This window comes from Corvus hawaiiensis, chromosome 3 (genome assembly GCF_020740725.1).
Source record: "Corvus hawaiiensis isolate bCorHaw1 chromosome 3, bCorHaw1.pri.cur, whole genome shotgun sequence".
Taxonomy (NCBI): Eukaryota; Metazoa; Chordata; class Aves; order Passeriformes; family Corvidae; genus Corvus; species Corvus hawaiiensis.
In genome coordinates this window covers 15,621,774-15,638,011 of record NC_063215.1, presented here as the reverse complement: position 1 = coordinate 15,638,011, position 16,238 = coordinate 15,621,774, and the positions used below count along the sequence as shown (strand labels likewise).

General features: G+C 47.2%; 1 protein-coding gene across 1 annotated transcript; it reads left to right on the top strand.

The window, feature by feature from the left end:
- The first annotated feature begins 272 nt into the window (after positions 1-272).
- Positions 273-15,161, top strand: KLF11 (Kruppel like factor 11). The gene is made up of 4 exons (XM_048296853.1): positions 273-366; positions 2,863-3,117; positions 9,200-10,193; positions 12,228-15,161. The coding sequence occupies exons 1-4, from the start codon at positions 325-327 to the stop codon at positions 12,530-12,532; spliced, it is 1,596 nt and encodes a 531-aa protein (XP_048152810.1). The 5' UTR covers positions 273-324; the 3' UTR covers positions 12,533-15,161.
- The last annotated feature ends 1,077 nt before the right edge of the window (positions 15,162-16,238 follow it).

Here is a 16,238-nt window from a genome sequence, read left to right as displayed (position 1 = left end):
GCGCGCGCTCCCCCGCCCCTGCCGCCCCGCCCCCTCCCCGCCTTCCCGCCGGCCGTGCCCACGCGCCGCCCTTCCCGCCGGCACGCCGCGATCACGCCGCCCGCCCGCGCTCATTGGCCGAGCGCGGGCCGCGGCGGGCGCTGATTGGTCGGGGCCTCCCCCCCCCCCCCCCCGCGCTGCTTGGCGCAGGCTGCGCTCCGAGCGCTCCCCCAGCGCGCGGCCGCGCCGCGCCCGGCGGGCGGGGCAGGAGGAGGCGGTGCCGCCGGGTGCCGCTGCCGCCGCTGCGTACGCACCGCTGCCATCGCCGCCCGCCCGAGCCGCGCCATGCACGGCTCGCCCTGCTCGGACATGGGAGATGCGCCCGCGGTGAGCACCGGCCGGGCCGACGGAGGGAGAGAAGGGAAGAGCGGGTGGCGGGGGTAGTACTGTACCCAGTACAGCCCGGGCACGTGCTCGGTGCCGGGCAGAGTGCGGGGACCGTCGCCACCTCAGCAGGGTCCGCTACTCGCCCTGCGGGGAGCGGCTTGGTCGGTCAGCGGGGACGGGGTGGCTGTGCCAGGGCAGAGCCCTCAGCAGCTGGTGTTGCTCCGGTCACCTGCCGGGAATGGGGGTCGCTCTCCCGAAGCGACCGTGTGGGGGCGGCGGCAGGGTGGGAGGTGTCCTCCGACTCCTCCTCCTCTTTCCCTTCGCGCCATCCTCCCCTCGGCGGCACCGCCCGGCCGGGGGCAGCGGCTGTGGGGAGGGGAGCGGGCGGGGGCGAACGCGGCTCTTGCGGGCGGAGGCGCTGCCGTGCGGGGTGACCCGCGCTGCCCGCACGGCACTGCCCGCCCGTTCCCCTTGCACCCTCACTACCCGCACGTCCTTGCTCGCTGCTCCCAATTGCCCGGGAGCGACCCGCCCTGCCCGCATCTCCCTGCCCGCCCGCCATGCTCCCTGCCCGTGCCCCATCCTTCCCGCCAGCGACCCGCCCTGCCCGTCCCCATCCTGCCCGTCCCCATCCTGCCCACAGCCCGTGCTATCCTCGCCTCCTGCCCGTCCCCATCCTGCCCGTCCCCATCCTGCCCGTCCCCATCCTGCCCACAGCCCGTGCTACCCGCGCCTCCTGCCCGTCCCCATCCTGCCTGCAGCCCGCGCACGTAGTTCCCGGCGGGGTGATGTGAGGACAGGCGCCCGGCGCGGCTGGCCATTTCCCTGGCAGCAGCCGGGGAGCCCGGGCTGCAGCGCTCGTCTGCAGAAAGAGCTTTTTTTGTGAGGATTTTTTTTGGATTTCGGGGTTTTTTTGAGGAAGCGAGGCACTTTTTTTTTTTTTCCACATTTCTTTACGGAAAGCTACTCGTCTGAAACATAAGGTTGGAAAAAATAAACCCGCTGTTTGCAGGCGCACTTAGAGGAACACTGGCAGACTCAGCTCAGTGCAGAGCGTCGCCTGGCGTGGCCCCGGTGTGACAGGCGGTTGGGGTCCAGGCTTGCAGGCACACATCGTGTTTTCCTCTAATTTTTCAATGGAAAATTATCGGTTTTTCAATGGGAATTCTTAGAAGTCTCTCTCCAAGCTGTTAATCACTTTTACCTCTTCCAAACCCCTGAATCTTGATATCTCCTGGTACCTCGTGTTTTAGGTGAAAGTCCTCTATGAGTATGGTACCAACATTTTTGATCCATTATATTTAGCATGTTTGCTTCCACATCCCTAGAGTGTAGACAGTGTCACACAGCTTTACATCTTTGTGACACTGAATAAGGATTGAATAAGGATCATCCTACATTACTTAACTCAGTAACAAAACTCATTGACTTAAGTGCTGTCACCCATTGAGAAGAATTCCTTCTAGGGCTTGAGGCCATGCTAATGGTGTGGTGTTGCCTTTTGAGTTAAAACCTTTTTCCTGCAGTATATAAACACTCTGTGTAACAGCAGTAGGCTCAAGAGGCTTGGTCCATGCTTCTGAATCCCAGCCTTCAAGTTAGTTGGTGTGTCTAAAGACTGGAAGAGTTTGGATGCCTAGTTTGAGACTGAGCTGGCGTGTGAGTAATAAACCACGAGTGCAGCATAGCTTTTGGAGCCACTGCCAAGCACTGTGAGAGCTTTATGAAGTTTGGATATCCTTTTGTAGAGAAGTCAAGTGTTTTGCATGCATACACATGCACGCACAAATACTCTGTGATGCTTGCAACTGGAAACAAATCAGTGTGATTACATTTGTCTTCATGTTACTCAGAGTGCATTTAAGATACCTAGCACCTCTGTAGTATCAGACCTTTCTAAAGTACAATACAAATAGTTGCCACTGCACTTTGAAGACTATTTTCCTTCCATCCTTTCCCCATCCTGGCTTCCCTATTAAAAATAAGATTAAAGTTCTTTTGTGATGTGCAGTACTCCAAGTCAATGATCATACCTTAAAGCATCATACTGCCAGCTGAAATTTATTTTATAAATGTTTCCAGAATGAGATTAGTGCCAAATAGCAGTTGTCTTCTAAAGGATTCAGGAAACAGCCTTGTTTAAACAGGGTTGGAAGTCAGCATTTTCCTCTTTTTTGCTTGTGTGCAAGCATGGGATGTGTTTATTCAGAGCAGTGTAATCCAGGAAAGTAAGCTTGGAAATGTGAGCCACACACAGATACCTGTTCTTTTCCTGGAAAATCACACATCTTCCTTTTTTTAATTTTTTTTTTTTAAGAGAAGGGATTGTGGAGACAAGCTGCAGGGGGGAGAGTGAGAGTTGAGCCAGTTGGTAAAAGGCTTGCCATGGGCATGGGATCTGTTTCAGATGACCTTCATTGTGAGCAGACAGTGTGTGGGTGGTGTGGGCTTTGTATTCTGACTTGTCCTAATAGCCAGTAATGTGATTACACTCAGGTTGACATTGTGGACATCTATGAGTCTATCCGTGAACGGCAGCGTCATGACAGTGAGAGGTCTACCTGCAGCACCTTGGAGCAGAACGACATTGAAGCCGTTGAAGCCCTTGTTTGTATGAGCTCCTGGGGTCAAAGATCACAGAAAGGTGACATATTAAAGATAAGGCCCCTCACGCCCTTCTCAGATTCTGGGGATTTCACAATGCACGCCGAGGCTACGGCTGAATTACCAAAGGACTATCTATCGACACTGGTAAGAAAAACATGAACACAAAATAAATATGCCCAACACCTGAATGCCACATCCGTGCAATGCTTTGACTTGGCTTGCTCAGGTGTCCCTTTGTGTGTGTGCACAGAGTAGTGAGGTGAACATGTTGAGTTTAGGGTTTTCTTTCTGTCTCTGGTTTAGCAAATATAGGGGGTTTTGTTAAATTTAGGTGTGAAAGCCTTTGCTGACAGGTTATTTGATTTGACAGGGATGTCAAGATGGCTGTTGTAGGTTTCTTGGAGCACTTTGAGTAAGAATGGCAGAGTGAGCCTTGGTGATTTGGCATCAACATATCTGCAAACACTGTATAAAAAAAGGCCCTTGACGACATTATGCTTCACTGGTCATTATAAGAGAAAGTACACGTTACCATTATGAAATAGGGAATTTAATTAGTTTCTGTACTATGTGTTTGTACATGTAGTCAGTTATTTCTCCAGACATTGGTCTATTCCAGCTGACTAATGTTGGTTGAATCCACTTTTTTTTTTTCTTTTGTTTCAATTTATATTGCAACAAAAGTAGGTATTAAAAAATGGCTTGGTGTCATTAAGGTTTTAGATGGTTAAGGCCCATTTCAACCAGTAGGCTTCTAGTATGCTGCTGCCAGGAAAAAGGGGAATAATAGAGGAAAGAGGCTGAGATAAGAGCAGCCTGACAAGGAGCTGCCATAGTATCTCCTGCTGCTCAGTGTTGACACTGTCTCTTGAGCAGCACAGGAGATACCTTTCAGTGGTAAAGGAGGAAGGAGAGGTGATGCAGGAAGACAGCATAGAGAGAAGTGGATGAATAAGGAGGGAGAGAGCAGTTTCATTTGTCTTTATCTTAGAAGTAGCCATGAGATGATGAGGGAAAAGATCTAGGGCTTGCTGGGAGCTTGAAATGGAAAGGTACAGTATTGCTATCTATTGCTGGTCTGTTTATTCTGCTCATAGCCTCTTAGAGCTGTGCCCATTCTGAGGGGGAAGGAATGAAAGACTGTAGTGCAGTGATTGCAGTGTTCTATGCAGGTTTACAACTGCCTCATTGCCTTCCTTTTATTAATATGCTTTTGAGCATCTTCAGAATGGCCGTGAAATGAGGCAGTGTAGTGTCCTGGTTTTGGCTGGGATAGAGTTAATTCTCTTCCTAGTAGCTGGCACAATGCTGTGTTTGTGATTTAGGATGAGAATCATGCTGGTAACACAGTGGTGTTCTAGTTGTTGCTGAGCAGTGCTTACCCCAGGTCAAGGACTTTTCAGATTCCCATGCTCTGCCAGTGAGGAAGTGCACAAGGAGCTGGGAGGTAGCACGGCCAGGGCAGGTGATCTGAACTGCCTAGAGGGATATTCCATACCATAGAGTGTCATGCCCAGCATAAAAACTGGGATGACCAGTGCTGTTGGGAAGGACCTGGACATTGGTTAGTGGGTGGTGAGCAACTGTGCTGTGCACCACTTGTTTCTCTTGGGTTTTATTCTTCTCTCTCTATCTCCCTGTAATAATAATTACAATTGTTGTTAATATATTTTACTTTATTTCCGTTATTAACTTGTTCTTATGTCAACACATGAGTTTTTTCTTTCTGATTCTCCTCCATGACAGATCTGACCAGAATGTTTTGAAACAAATTTGTTACCAGGATTCATTTTATTAGTTTAATAGTTGTTGATCACAGTGTTGAATTATTTGGTATCAGTTGTGTTATGTAACAGTTTACTTGCTGTGTATGTTTCCTCTTGTGTTGTGGTGTCATCTCTGGGGGCTGGGCTAAGGTTATCATTTTATTGCACTTCGTAACACTGGATTATGATAGCACAGAACTGCTGGCCTTGAAACTAATCTGGTTTTCATACTCTCAGCCCCTCTCTCATCACCTCTGTACTTGGGGAACCATCTATTAGAAACTGCTAATAATGGCATCTTTTACCTTTTTGCCTCAGAAAGCCAACCTGCGCAGAAGACACACACAGTCTTCCCCTTCTCCTCCAGGCATGGGAATTTTGAAAATTTTGAATATCCTTAGGATGTTGAAACCAGCATGGTCTGTGAATGACAAGGAACTGTGAACGTGGTTCAGGTCTTGTTTAGGGTTAAGCAACTGTTTGTGGCTGCTCAGACTGTGGCATCATGCACTGTGACTACTCAGACCCCAGCAAGGGATGATGCAGCTGAGCCAGAGGATGAGCTTGTGCCCTTATCAGTTGTCCTTGTACACAAGAAGAAATGGACATGAAAGTCAGCTCATTTAGTAAAGGGGGATGAAGCAGGGCCATCACAAAAACTGGAGGAAGAGGCAGAACAAAAGGTTCTGGATCCCTATCCCTGAGGGAGCTGTGGGATACGTGAAAAGGTTTCAGCTGCCATCCAGTTGTGTGCATTATCACCTGGCTGCTCCAATGGGGCTAGTAGTCTGGAATTAGGAGATAGGGAAGCCAAGCAGTTGGGATGACTTCCTAGGGAAGAGAGCATTGACAAGGTGATTGGAAAAATGACACAAGTCTTCAGCCTCTGGAGGCAATTCTGTCAAGTGCGAAGGAAAGGTATCCCTTCAGGAAAGAGATTATGTCACCCAGGCAGGTGGGCCACTGTGGGGAGAGATAACTGGTACCTGAGGGAATTAGCTGTACCAGAGGGGATTTCTTATGACATGAGCAAGGCACAGTCACCCACAGATCCAGATGAAGTCAGTGTGCACAACCCATGACTGAAATTTGAACCATTTGCCATGGACTGATCCAGTTCCGAAACACCTGCAATATATTGGTGATACCAATACAGCGCCAGAAGTTTTTGAGAAAGGGAAGACAGTAGTCCAAATCCCTCTGAGAGCTGCCATAAAACAAAGTAAGGTCCAGGAACCTGCACAGGAGATCCAGTTTTTAAGAATAAAATAGCAAGGTGGATGTCATCAGATCCCAATGGATTTGATTAGCAAAATAACAGCTACGTTTCTAGCAACTAGTAAGAAAAACACAACCTTTGGTAGGCATTGTGGGTTTTTGGAGAATGCACATTCCGAATTACAGTCTGATTGTCAGCCCTCTCTGTCAAGTGACCCAGAAGAAGAATGATTTCAAATGGGGCCCTGAACAACAACAAGCCTTTGAACAAATTAAACAGGAGATAATTCATGCAGAAAATTAACTCTGTCCCAGCCCTTTGGCCAGTCCAGGCAGGACAAGATACAAAAAATGTGCTCTACATTGCAGCCAAGGAGAATGGTCCTACCTGGAACCTCTTGGCAGAAGGCACCATGCGAGAATTGGGTCAACCTCTAGGATTTTGGAGTCAGGAGTACAGAGGATCTGAAGCCTGCTGTACTCCAACTGTAAAAGAGATACTGGCAGCTTGCGAAGAGGTTCCAGCTGCTTTGGGAGTGATTGGTACTGAAGCACAGCTCCCCCTCGCTTCCTGACTGCCGGTGCTGGGCTGGGTGTGCAAAGGATGGGTCTTGCACATCATGTAGCTGATGCTGTGTGGAGTCAGTGGGTCTTGCTGGCTACACTGGGAGCTCAAATTGGAAACCCCAGTCATCGTGATTACTTCGAAGACTCCTGAGACTGGCCAGAGAGCAGAGATTCCAGGATGCCACCTGAGGAAGAGGTGACATGAGCTGAAGAGACTCTATTGTGTAATAAGATATCAAAAAATCAGAAACAATATGCCTTGTTTGATGACTCCTGCTGTATTGTAGGAAAGCACTGGAGATGCAAAGTTTCTGTATGGAGTATCCTACAAAAAATTACAGAAACTGCTCAAGGAGAAGGTGAATCGAGTCAGTTTGCAGAGGTGAAAACTGGCTTTAGACACTGCTGAACAAGAAAAACAGCCAGTGCTTTATCTCTGTACTGATTCATGGGTGTTGGCAAATGCCCTGTGATGGTGGTTGCAGTGATGGAAGCAGAGCAGAGGTAAACCCATCTGGGCTGCGGCCTTGTGGCAAGATACTGCTGCCTGGGTGGAGACCCTGGCTGGGAAGGTACATCACGTAGATGCTCATGTACCCAAGAGCTGGGCCACTGAGGAACATCAGAACAACCAACAGGTGGCTCAGGCTGCTAAAATTGAAATGGCTCAGGTGGATCTGGATTGGCAACACAAGAGTGAATTACTTATTTCCTGGTGAGCTCATGGCATCAGAGGCCATCAAGGAAGAAATGCAACATGTAGATGGGATGATGATCGAGGGGTGCACTTGACCATGGACACTATTGTAGGGCTATCCATAACTGTGAAACATACATTTCAGTTACTCAAGCTGAGCAGTTTAAAGTCTCTTTGGTGGGGAGGACAATTGCTGAAATAATATATGGGGAGACCTGGCAGATGGACTCTATCACACTCCCACAAACCCACTAAGGCAAGCACCGTGTGCTTATGATGGTGGTAGCAACCACTGGATAAGTGGAAACCTATCCCACGCCCCATGCCACCACCTGGAGCACTGTCCTGGGCCTTGGAAAGCAAGTCTTACGGCAACATGGCACCCCAGAAAGAATTGAGCCAGACAAGGGGACTCATTTCCAAAACAACCTCATAGACACCTGGATTGAAGAGCATGGCATTGAGTGGGTTTATCACATCCCTATCATGCACCAGTCTCCAGGAAAATTGAATGATGGAATAGACTCTTACTGAGAGCAGTGGGTGGTGGGACCTTCAAACAATGGGATACACGTTTAGCAAAGGCCACCTGGGCAGTCAGCACTAGAGGATCTGCCAGCTGGGCCAGCTGTGCCCAAGCAAAACTTTTACATACTGTGGAAGGGGGATATAAAGTCCCTGTAGTGCACAGAAAAAAGATTCTGGGGAAAACAATCTGGGTTATTCCTGTGTCAGGCAGTGACAAACCCATCCATGGATTGCTTTTGCCCAAGGACCTGGGTGCACTTGGTGGGTAATGTGGGAGGATAGGGAAGTCCAGAGTTTGCTTCCAAGGGATGTGGATTGTATGAGAATAGCCAGTGATATGGATTGTATGATGTTAGTTGCCATATAACACTCATGTCACCACTGCTGAGGTGGCTACGTGCAACATCGAGAGTATTACGGTAGGAATCACCCAGATTAAGGAAGACCAGGCTTCGACGAAACTGGACAAACACAGCAGTGGAATGAGAGCTGACTTCAGCAGGCAGCAATCCTGCCTAACACACCATTTTTCCTGTCCTAAAGGGACTGCTATGAGATGGAGCCCAAAGTGATGCATAAATGAACTCAACAGATGTTTTAGTGGGATGGCCCACAGACTAAGGGAATGATACCTGTATCAAAAGACAGAAAAAGTGATGGTGGTTAATTGGGATGTATTGAAAAGCGTGGGCATGGTATAAATGGCATAGAATATGGGGTGGGTATTGTCCTGTTTTCAGCTGGGATAGAGTTAATTTTCATCCTAGTAGCTGGTACAGTGCTGTATTTGGGATTTAAGATGAGAATAGTGCCACATATTGATAACACACTGATGTTTTAGGGTAAGCACTGCTCAGTAACAATTAAGTCAAGGACTTCTCAGTGTTTCCAGCTCTGCCAGTGAGGAGGAGAAGCTGTGAGAGAGCATGGGTAGGACACTGCTGACCAAACTGGCCAAAGGGATATTGCGTACCATAGAGCATCATATTCAAGTGTATAAACTGGAGGGAGTTGGCCAGAAGGGGCCAATCACCACTTGGGGCGAGGCCAGGTGTGTGGTGAACAGGTGTACTGCATATCATGTGTTTCTCTTGGGCTTTATTTCTCTCTCTTTTTGTTATCTCCCTTTTTATTGCAATTAGTATTTTTATTATTGCATTTTCCTGTATTTGAATTATTAACTTGTTCTTATCTCAACCCATAGGTTTTACCTTTTTCTGATTCTCCTTCCCATCCATCTGGGGGTGGAGGATGAGTGAGTGAGTGGCTTCATGGGACTTGGTTGCCATCTGGGATTAAACCACTGCAGTATACTTTAATCACTTTGTCCTAAGAGGCATATTCTGAGATGCTGGGGGAGGGGTTGTAATTTTACTTTTCAGAGTAAAGATAGGGGAAAACTGTGCTATGGAATTACACTGATCCATGCTGGTGTGGGGTTTTTTTGCAGTGCATGACTCCTCCGCACAGCCCTGACTTCGTGGAGATGTCGGCAGCTACGCTCCTCTCCTCACAAGTCACTTACTCCAAACCAAGGACTGTCATGGCAAACACAGCTGCCTGCTCAGTCACATCAGCGACCGGTGCCTCTCCCATAACCAAGCCATCTGTTCTCAGTGTGGGGCAACAGTGCAGTCAGAAGCCAGCGATCTCTGAATCCTGCGCACCTCAGCCTTTCAGGGCCATGGCAACAAGTGTCATACGTCACACAGGTGATAGTTCTGCTTACCATCACATTCCTGCTGCACAAGAGAAAACAAAGGTAACTTCAGGCTACAGCACTTCCAGAGATTGGTATGGAGTGGATGACCGAAAACATTCCAGACTGCCACAGGACATGTGTGCTGCGGATGATTTAATCAACAAAACCTCTCCAGTACATCAGCCTTATGCACATGACTCCAGTGATATTGTGACCAATAAAGGGCAACTACCAGTCCGGCCTGTTTCGCCGCAAACCCACTTACCAAAGAGTTGTGAGAGTGACTTGCAAAAAAGAGCTACCCCAGTGACACCTGCCCCTGTCTCAAGCCCCCAGGTTCTCTGTCAAATGATCCCTTTAAATGGACAAAGCAGCATGATCAATGCGTATGTCAAGCCTTCAACTCCAGCACTCTCAACTCCCATGAAGCCTATTTTACCGCAGACAGCCCCGCTCTCCCAGCCTGTACTCATGGGACCTTCTGTGCCTCAGGGGACTGTGATGTTGGTTCTTCCACAGCCCGCTGTCACACAGACACCACAGTGCCCGCAGACCGTGGTGACTGTTGGCAGCACCAAGTTACTGCCCCTCGCTCCTGCTCCCATGTTCATCGCTTCTGGCCAGACCTGCGCCCCCCAGCTGGACTTCTCCAGGCGGAGGAATTACGTTTGTGACTTCCCTGGGTGCAAGAAAACCTATTTCAAAAGTTCCCACCTCAAAGCGCACCTTCGCACCCACACTGGTGCGTACGAGAGGGCTCTGGCACTGCTTGTGTTGGGATGCTGAAATGCACGTTTTTTGCGGGAGGGGGGTGGGAAAGGGAAGAAGCAGGTGGCAGGGAAGCTTCTGCTCGTATCAGGGATGGAAGGAATGTTCATTCTCTGTGGACAAGCAAAACAAGACATACTTTGTTCTCAGACCTCAGCTGACCTTGTAGTGTTAGCTGAATTTCACAGGCTTTAGCTGGAGTGAAGCTTTGCTGTCTGTGTGCGTGTGTTTAGATGTAAGTGGAATCCTGCCATCTGGACTAGATTGAAATGAATTCTGCGAGTCCCTTGTTTTGGGGCATGGAAAGGTCTGGTGTAAGCAAAGCATAGTACAGGTAGTTGGTTTTAATTGTTACATGAGTAAAAGAAAAGGGAAACTCAGAAGCTGCCTTTTTTTGTTGTTGTTTTTTGGTTTTGTGTGGGTTTGGTTGGTTGGTTTTTTTGGTTTGGTTTTTTTTTTTTTTTTTTTTTTTTGTTCCCCCAGAGTTTTGTTTAGGCTAAATGGGAATGCACTGAGATTTTGGGCTGCTGTGTTAGGAAGTATAGCTGCCACAGGAATGTAACTGTTTATTCAGTTACAGAAGGGAATTTTAGAGGTAAATGGAAATTAATTGTTATTAATATGAACTGATTTGCTCCATAAAATTTGGTCAGTGTGGAAACAGTATACATGTGTTTTACTTACACTTTTCCTGGTTCCATGATCTTGTTAAATTAAAACTAACTTTGACTTCTCAGGGATTATTTTTGGTGTTGAAGGATAGGCATAGTGGGAGATTGGTACAGGATAGTTCTGTCTATTTTTGGTTTTCCTTGACTTTTTTCCGCTACCTGCTGTGATCAGTCACTGGTTTATTGGATGTCAGCTTGTGTGATGGGATTTGCATTAGTTTGCCAGCTTGTCTTTACAGTTCCTTTGGGGAAAGAGCTTAAGCTCTACATGAAGCTGATAATTCTTGTAAACCATAGTTCGGAAGTAGAATGATGCTTCTGTTTCTGGCTTGAGAGGCTGCTGAATTAAACCTGGTGCTCCGGGATAAACAGACTATCAGCAAGTGCCTCACTTTGTGCACATATGGGTGCTGATCCATAGGGAGCCTGTGTGTGTCCCTGTATCATCATTAAGACATCAATGGGAGGTGAAACACACTGACCCCTTGCTAGCCAGTTCACATTACAGGATCAGGAGGAAGAGTAGTTCAGCTTTCTTATTCTACCTTTCCCCTGCATGCTGACTAGCTAGGTGAGAGCACATCCAGCAGACACAGACTTTTCTCTCAACACCTGAAATATGAACACTCCTATGGGGCTTCCTTTCTGCAGGCCCCTTGTCTTCCGCTCCAAAGTGTCCCCATAAATTTGGGCCATGTGGTAGATGCTTATCTGGAGCTCTGTAGGAGTTGCAGGCAGTAGTTGCAGTTGTGGTTGTTCAGGACAGGTGGGATGTTCAGCAGTGGCCCAGGGTGAGCAGCAGCTGATGTGGGCAGCCTTGCTGACTGCTGCCATCACTGGTCTGTGGTCCTGAGCTGGCAGGACAGGCTGTGCCTCAGGACTGCTTGCTGGGGTGTGTTTGCGTGCGGGACTGGATGACTGGAGCAGCAGGACCCTGAGGCTCCATTCCAGGCTTCCTGTTTGCCTGCAGTATTTGTGGATGACATGCTGCAGCCATAGAGATGTGGAGACACAGGGATGGGGGAAGGGGCTTGCTTCTAGTTTAGTCAGTGGATAAGGCATCTTTATGAAGGATCTGTATCTTTAAACTGGGATTTTGGACAACTGAAAAACCAGACTTGATTAAAGAACACTTAAAGAGATACAAGGGAATAAGTAGAAACGGTACCTATTATTTTTCTCTGGAACAGAAATTGAGCTTAAGCTTGTGTTGACTGCACACATGAGCAGTTCTGTGAAACTTGTTGGTTTTTTCAAGGCAGGTTTTAAGTTAGTTCTTTGATAAAACTGCAGCAAAGCTTCTCAAAAGTAACACAGGCTTCCTTTATGTCCTGCAGGAGAAAAACCTTTCAGCTGCAACTGGGATGGCTGTGACAAGAAGTTTGCCCGCTCGGATGAACTGTCACGGCACCGCAGAACGCACACGGGGGAGAAGAAGTTCGCCTGTCCCGTGTGCGAGCGCCGCTTCATGCGCAGCGACCACCTGACGAAGCACACCCGCCGCCACATGACCACCAAGAAAACCCCCAGCTGGCAGACAGAGGTTGGCAAACTCAGCAGAATTGCCACAGCAGAGAAACCCAAGAGCAGCAGCGCTCTGAGTATGCTCATCCCCGTGCCATCACCTGTCTGCCAGGGCTAGAGTGAAGAAGCACCTTCTCTGCAAACTTTGTGAAGATCAGGAAGAGCTCCAATGGCAACAACAGAACGGGCAATGGTTTTTGTTTTCCCCATGTTTGTGCATACTTTAGTTTCCTGCAGTTTAGGTCCTCTGTTGATAGTGCTATGTGAGAAATCTGTCATATTTCCTCATCCCTTCCCTGTTTGTTTTTTTCAGTACTTGGGCAATTGCAATCACCAGCACTTCAGGAAAGTAGAACTCTTTGGAAATTATTTTGGCAATAGGTTAAAAAAAGTTACTTGTAATGCTTGCTGTTAATATTTTGATGGACAGTAAAACAGGGTGGTTTTTAATTTTTATACTACTATTTTCTATACCAAATATATTTTCTATTTGTTCATTTTGGTCTTGTTATGCAGGCAAATTACCTGCATTAGTAGGGCTGTGCTGGATGAGACTCAAGAGTTTTGAAAACTCCTTTTCAGTAAACCTAAACAATTGCATTCAGACTGTTTTGTAAACACTTAGTATTTGGTAACTCCTACTGGTTGGTGTTTTCATACTTGCAGCTCCTGATCCTGCAATAGGCTAGTGACATTGCACCCTCTTATGCAGGTGACATTGGAGATCAAAGTGCATCAGTCATTTTTAAAACAAACCAAACCAGAACGACTTAATTTGAGAATACAAGTGTTGAAATCCTCAACATTTTATGAATTCATACCCTTTGCAAGTAGAAGCCGATGTGGCTTTTGGTAGAAGCACTCCTGAGTCCACACTCCACTGGAGCAAAGTTTGGAGGAGCCAGACTGCTCTGATGGAGGTAGAAGCACAAACACTGTTTAGAAATTTTGACACTAAAAGTTATGCTTTATTTCTGGTCCTATAAACCAACATATCAAAGTAAACTGAAAAATGCAAAAATGGCAAGATAGCCCATGAAAAATTAGTGGGTCTCTATATTTTTCTGAGTAGAGGAGAAATAGAAAATTAAAGGGTTTTTTTGTATTGTGGATGCTTGTGCACCTTATATGAAATTGTTCAAGGCTTTCTTTTACCTGTATCAAAGCACCAGAGGAAGTACTAATTGTGTCCTGAGTTAAGAAATAGCCACCATGTCAACTTGATGATGCTCTTCATGTGGCCTTATACTTCTCCATAGTACTTTGTATAAAATCACCCTTTTCTATTAAACAATACGCTCTCCCTGTTGAATGGATTTTCTTTTACACAAAGTGTAATGCTAGTTGAGAAGTGGAAGCAGTGGCTGCAGGAGTGCTGTGTTGTACTGGCATGGTATGAGTAACAAAATGCCCGTAGCACAATTGGACTGCTCCGTTCCCCTGGTGCGGAAGGAGTGCGTATGTCCTGTAGCAGAGCTGACAGGAGAGCAAAGCACCAGGTGTTTTGCTGAGAGGCAGCTCCCCACTGAATTAAATATTTCTGGAGTGCTTACTTTCTGGACTCTTCTGCCTTCAGCCACTCCTGCACTGAGGCTTAATTGAGCACTGAGGAGGATTGTTTTTCCTGTATGCGTCAAATGTGGATACCTAGGAATGCACTGTCTCTTTTACTGCTTTGTTCTGAAATCCTGGTCTTGCTTCCCAGTGTGGGCACAGCATGGATCTCATCTGTGTAAGTGCTGACTTGCCGATCTCAGCTGGCACTCGCCTGGAATCGGCAGGGACCTGTTTCAGTTAAAGCTACTCATTATTTTTTACACTAAAGTCTGTAGTTATAATTAACAGTAGTAAGTTTTCAAACTGCACTAAATTGGAGTATTATGCTAAGTGTACTGAAGTTTTTGTGCCTGACCTTTCAAAGGCCCACACCCTGTTCACTGACACGTGCTGTAATCCCACTGACCCCAGCGTACGTGCCAGTGAGTGTGTGTGTGGAGCTTGCTTTGGACTCTCCAAAGGGCTCAGCTGGAACCTCTTTTCCTGGTGAAGTGGATCTGTGTGGTGTTGCTGTTCTCTGTTGCTACCCAGTTTTCCGAGTTTCTGTGGTGAACAAAGAAGATGTTGCTGCTCTTACTTTTTTGTTTGGTTTTTTTCTCAGAAATACCTTAGAACAAGAAGTCTGGCTTTTGGATGCTGTTTTTGCATGCTTTTAACCAGGGGAAGCATGTCCTGTCTCAGTTCAGTAGCCAGTTTAGTACTTCATTTTTTTACAGACTAACCATTTATGGTGCTCACCTGAGAAAACAGTTTGGAAACTCATGTCATAATTATATAAATTGTCATGTTTGTTGCATCACGGGGGGGGAAACAGTGGACTGGAGAATACAGACTTTTAAAAAGTGTGTCATGTATGTGTGTCATGATGTGGAAAAGCAACTGCTCCCTCCTTGTTTGGGTGTACCTGGCCTGCAATTCCTGGCAGCCCATTCTGGGATGTGTGGATTGTTCTCTTGTGGATGTGCATGAATAGCTGTGCCGTGGTGTGGCTGTGTCTGCTCTGTCTGTTCCTTCCTGCTGTGTAAGGGTTATTTATGGATTAAGCATGACTGGCATAGCTGCTGTCTTTGCACTTTACTGCCTGAACTCTATCGTTCAGTCTTTTTATTTCGAGCCTATATTTTAAGGAAATGGAACTGCATTTTTGTACGTGTTTTTAACTTTTATTAAATAAAATGTATGTAACGTGACTGGTTTTAAGTCATAAAAAAATCATGAATTTTCAGGTTTCATAGGCGTCCACTCCAGAACTATGTGAATCTTCAGTATTAGGTTGTATGTCTAGGCCAGTGGAAGACTTTGGAGCTTGCTAGTTCACTTATCTGTAAAGGCAGGATTTTTTGGATCCTGTTGGGTGACCAGTGCTCGCTCGATTATGACTTTACACCACTCGTCTCGTGTATTTGGTAGAAGGTGCACACCCCCACCAGGGCTTGAGGCGTCTCTGTGCTCTCTGGGAACAAGAGTTCCCAGCTCCACACCGCTTCCAGCCCAGCCTCCAGCAGCTGTCAGCAGAAGGGATGTGCTGGGTGCTGCTCTGGTGGTGTTGCAAGCTGTGCATGGAGTGAATGCTGGAAATAAGGCAGAGATGAGAATTTAACTCAAAAGATGGCTGTGCTAGCCCCAGCTCTTCCTGCTCTGGTGGGGAAGTGGCTCTGGCAGGCTGGGTGTTGCCTCCCAGTCTCAGCTGGGAAGGAGGTGTCCAGAGATGGGACAGCAGCAGCAAATACCTACATTTTTCTGCTGTTTCCCTCTGACCAGTTCCTGAGCTGCAGAAAGTATTTCAGCAGGAAGGGAGAAGGTGTAATGATTCCAGCTTTTTGTCACAGCCTTTCACTGCAAGGTGGCTCAGTCTCTGCAGGCAGAGCCCTCAGAGCTACCTGGGAGCAGTGACTCAAGGTTTTGTCCACAGAAGAGCACATTGTTCTTGCAAGTGTGAGGAAGGTGGAAAGAGAAGATCTCATGGATGGTTCTGCTTACTCGTCAGGAGAACAACTGGAAGGGAAAGCTTAGGTGCAGGTTCAATGCTCTGGCAGAATAGCACAAATTCTTCAAAGAGCCCCTGGGCTCTGCAGCTTGCCACAATGCTTTTGTCTCCCAGGGGAAGATACCCTACCTGTCCCTACTGCTATTTTTCAAGGAAGATTTTTCTGAGCATCCAATTATATCCCTAAGAATACTTGGGGGTTTTTTTTGCTGATTTTTATTTTGTTTCCCTGGCTGTTTGTATGAAACATGGCAATGGATTTCACAGTCTGTGCTCACCT

Coding starts and splice junctions, on each gene's coding strand:
- KLF11 (XM_048296853.1), top strand. CDS start 325: ATGCACGGCTCGCCCTGCTCGGACATGGGAGATGCGCCCGCG. Junction 367..2,862: donor ACATGGGAGATGCGCCCGCG/GTGAGCACCGGC, acceptor GATTACACTCAG/GTTGACATTGTGGACATCTA. Junction 3,118..9,199: donor AGGACTATCTATCGACACTG/GTAAGAAAAACA, acceptor GTTTTTTTGCAG/TGCATGACTCCTCCGCACAG.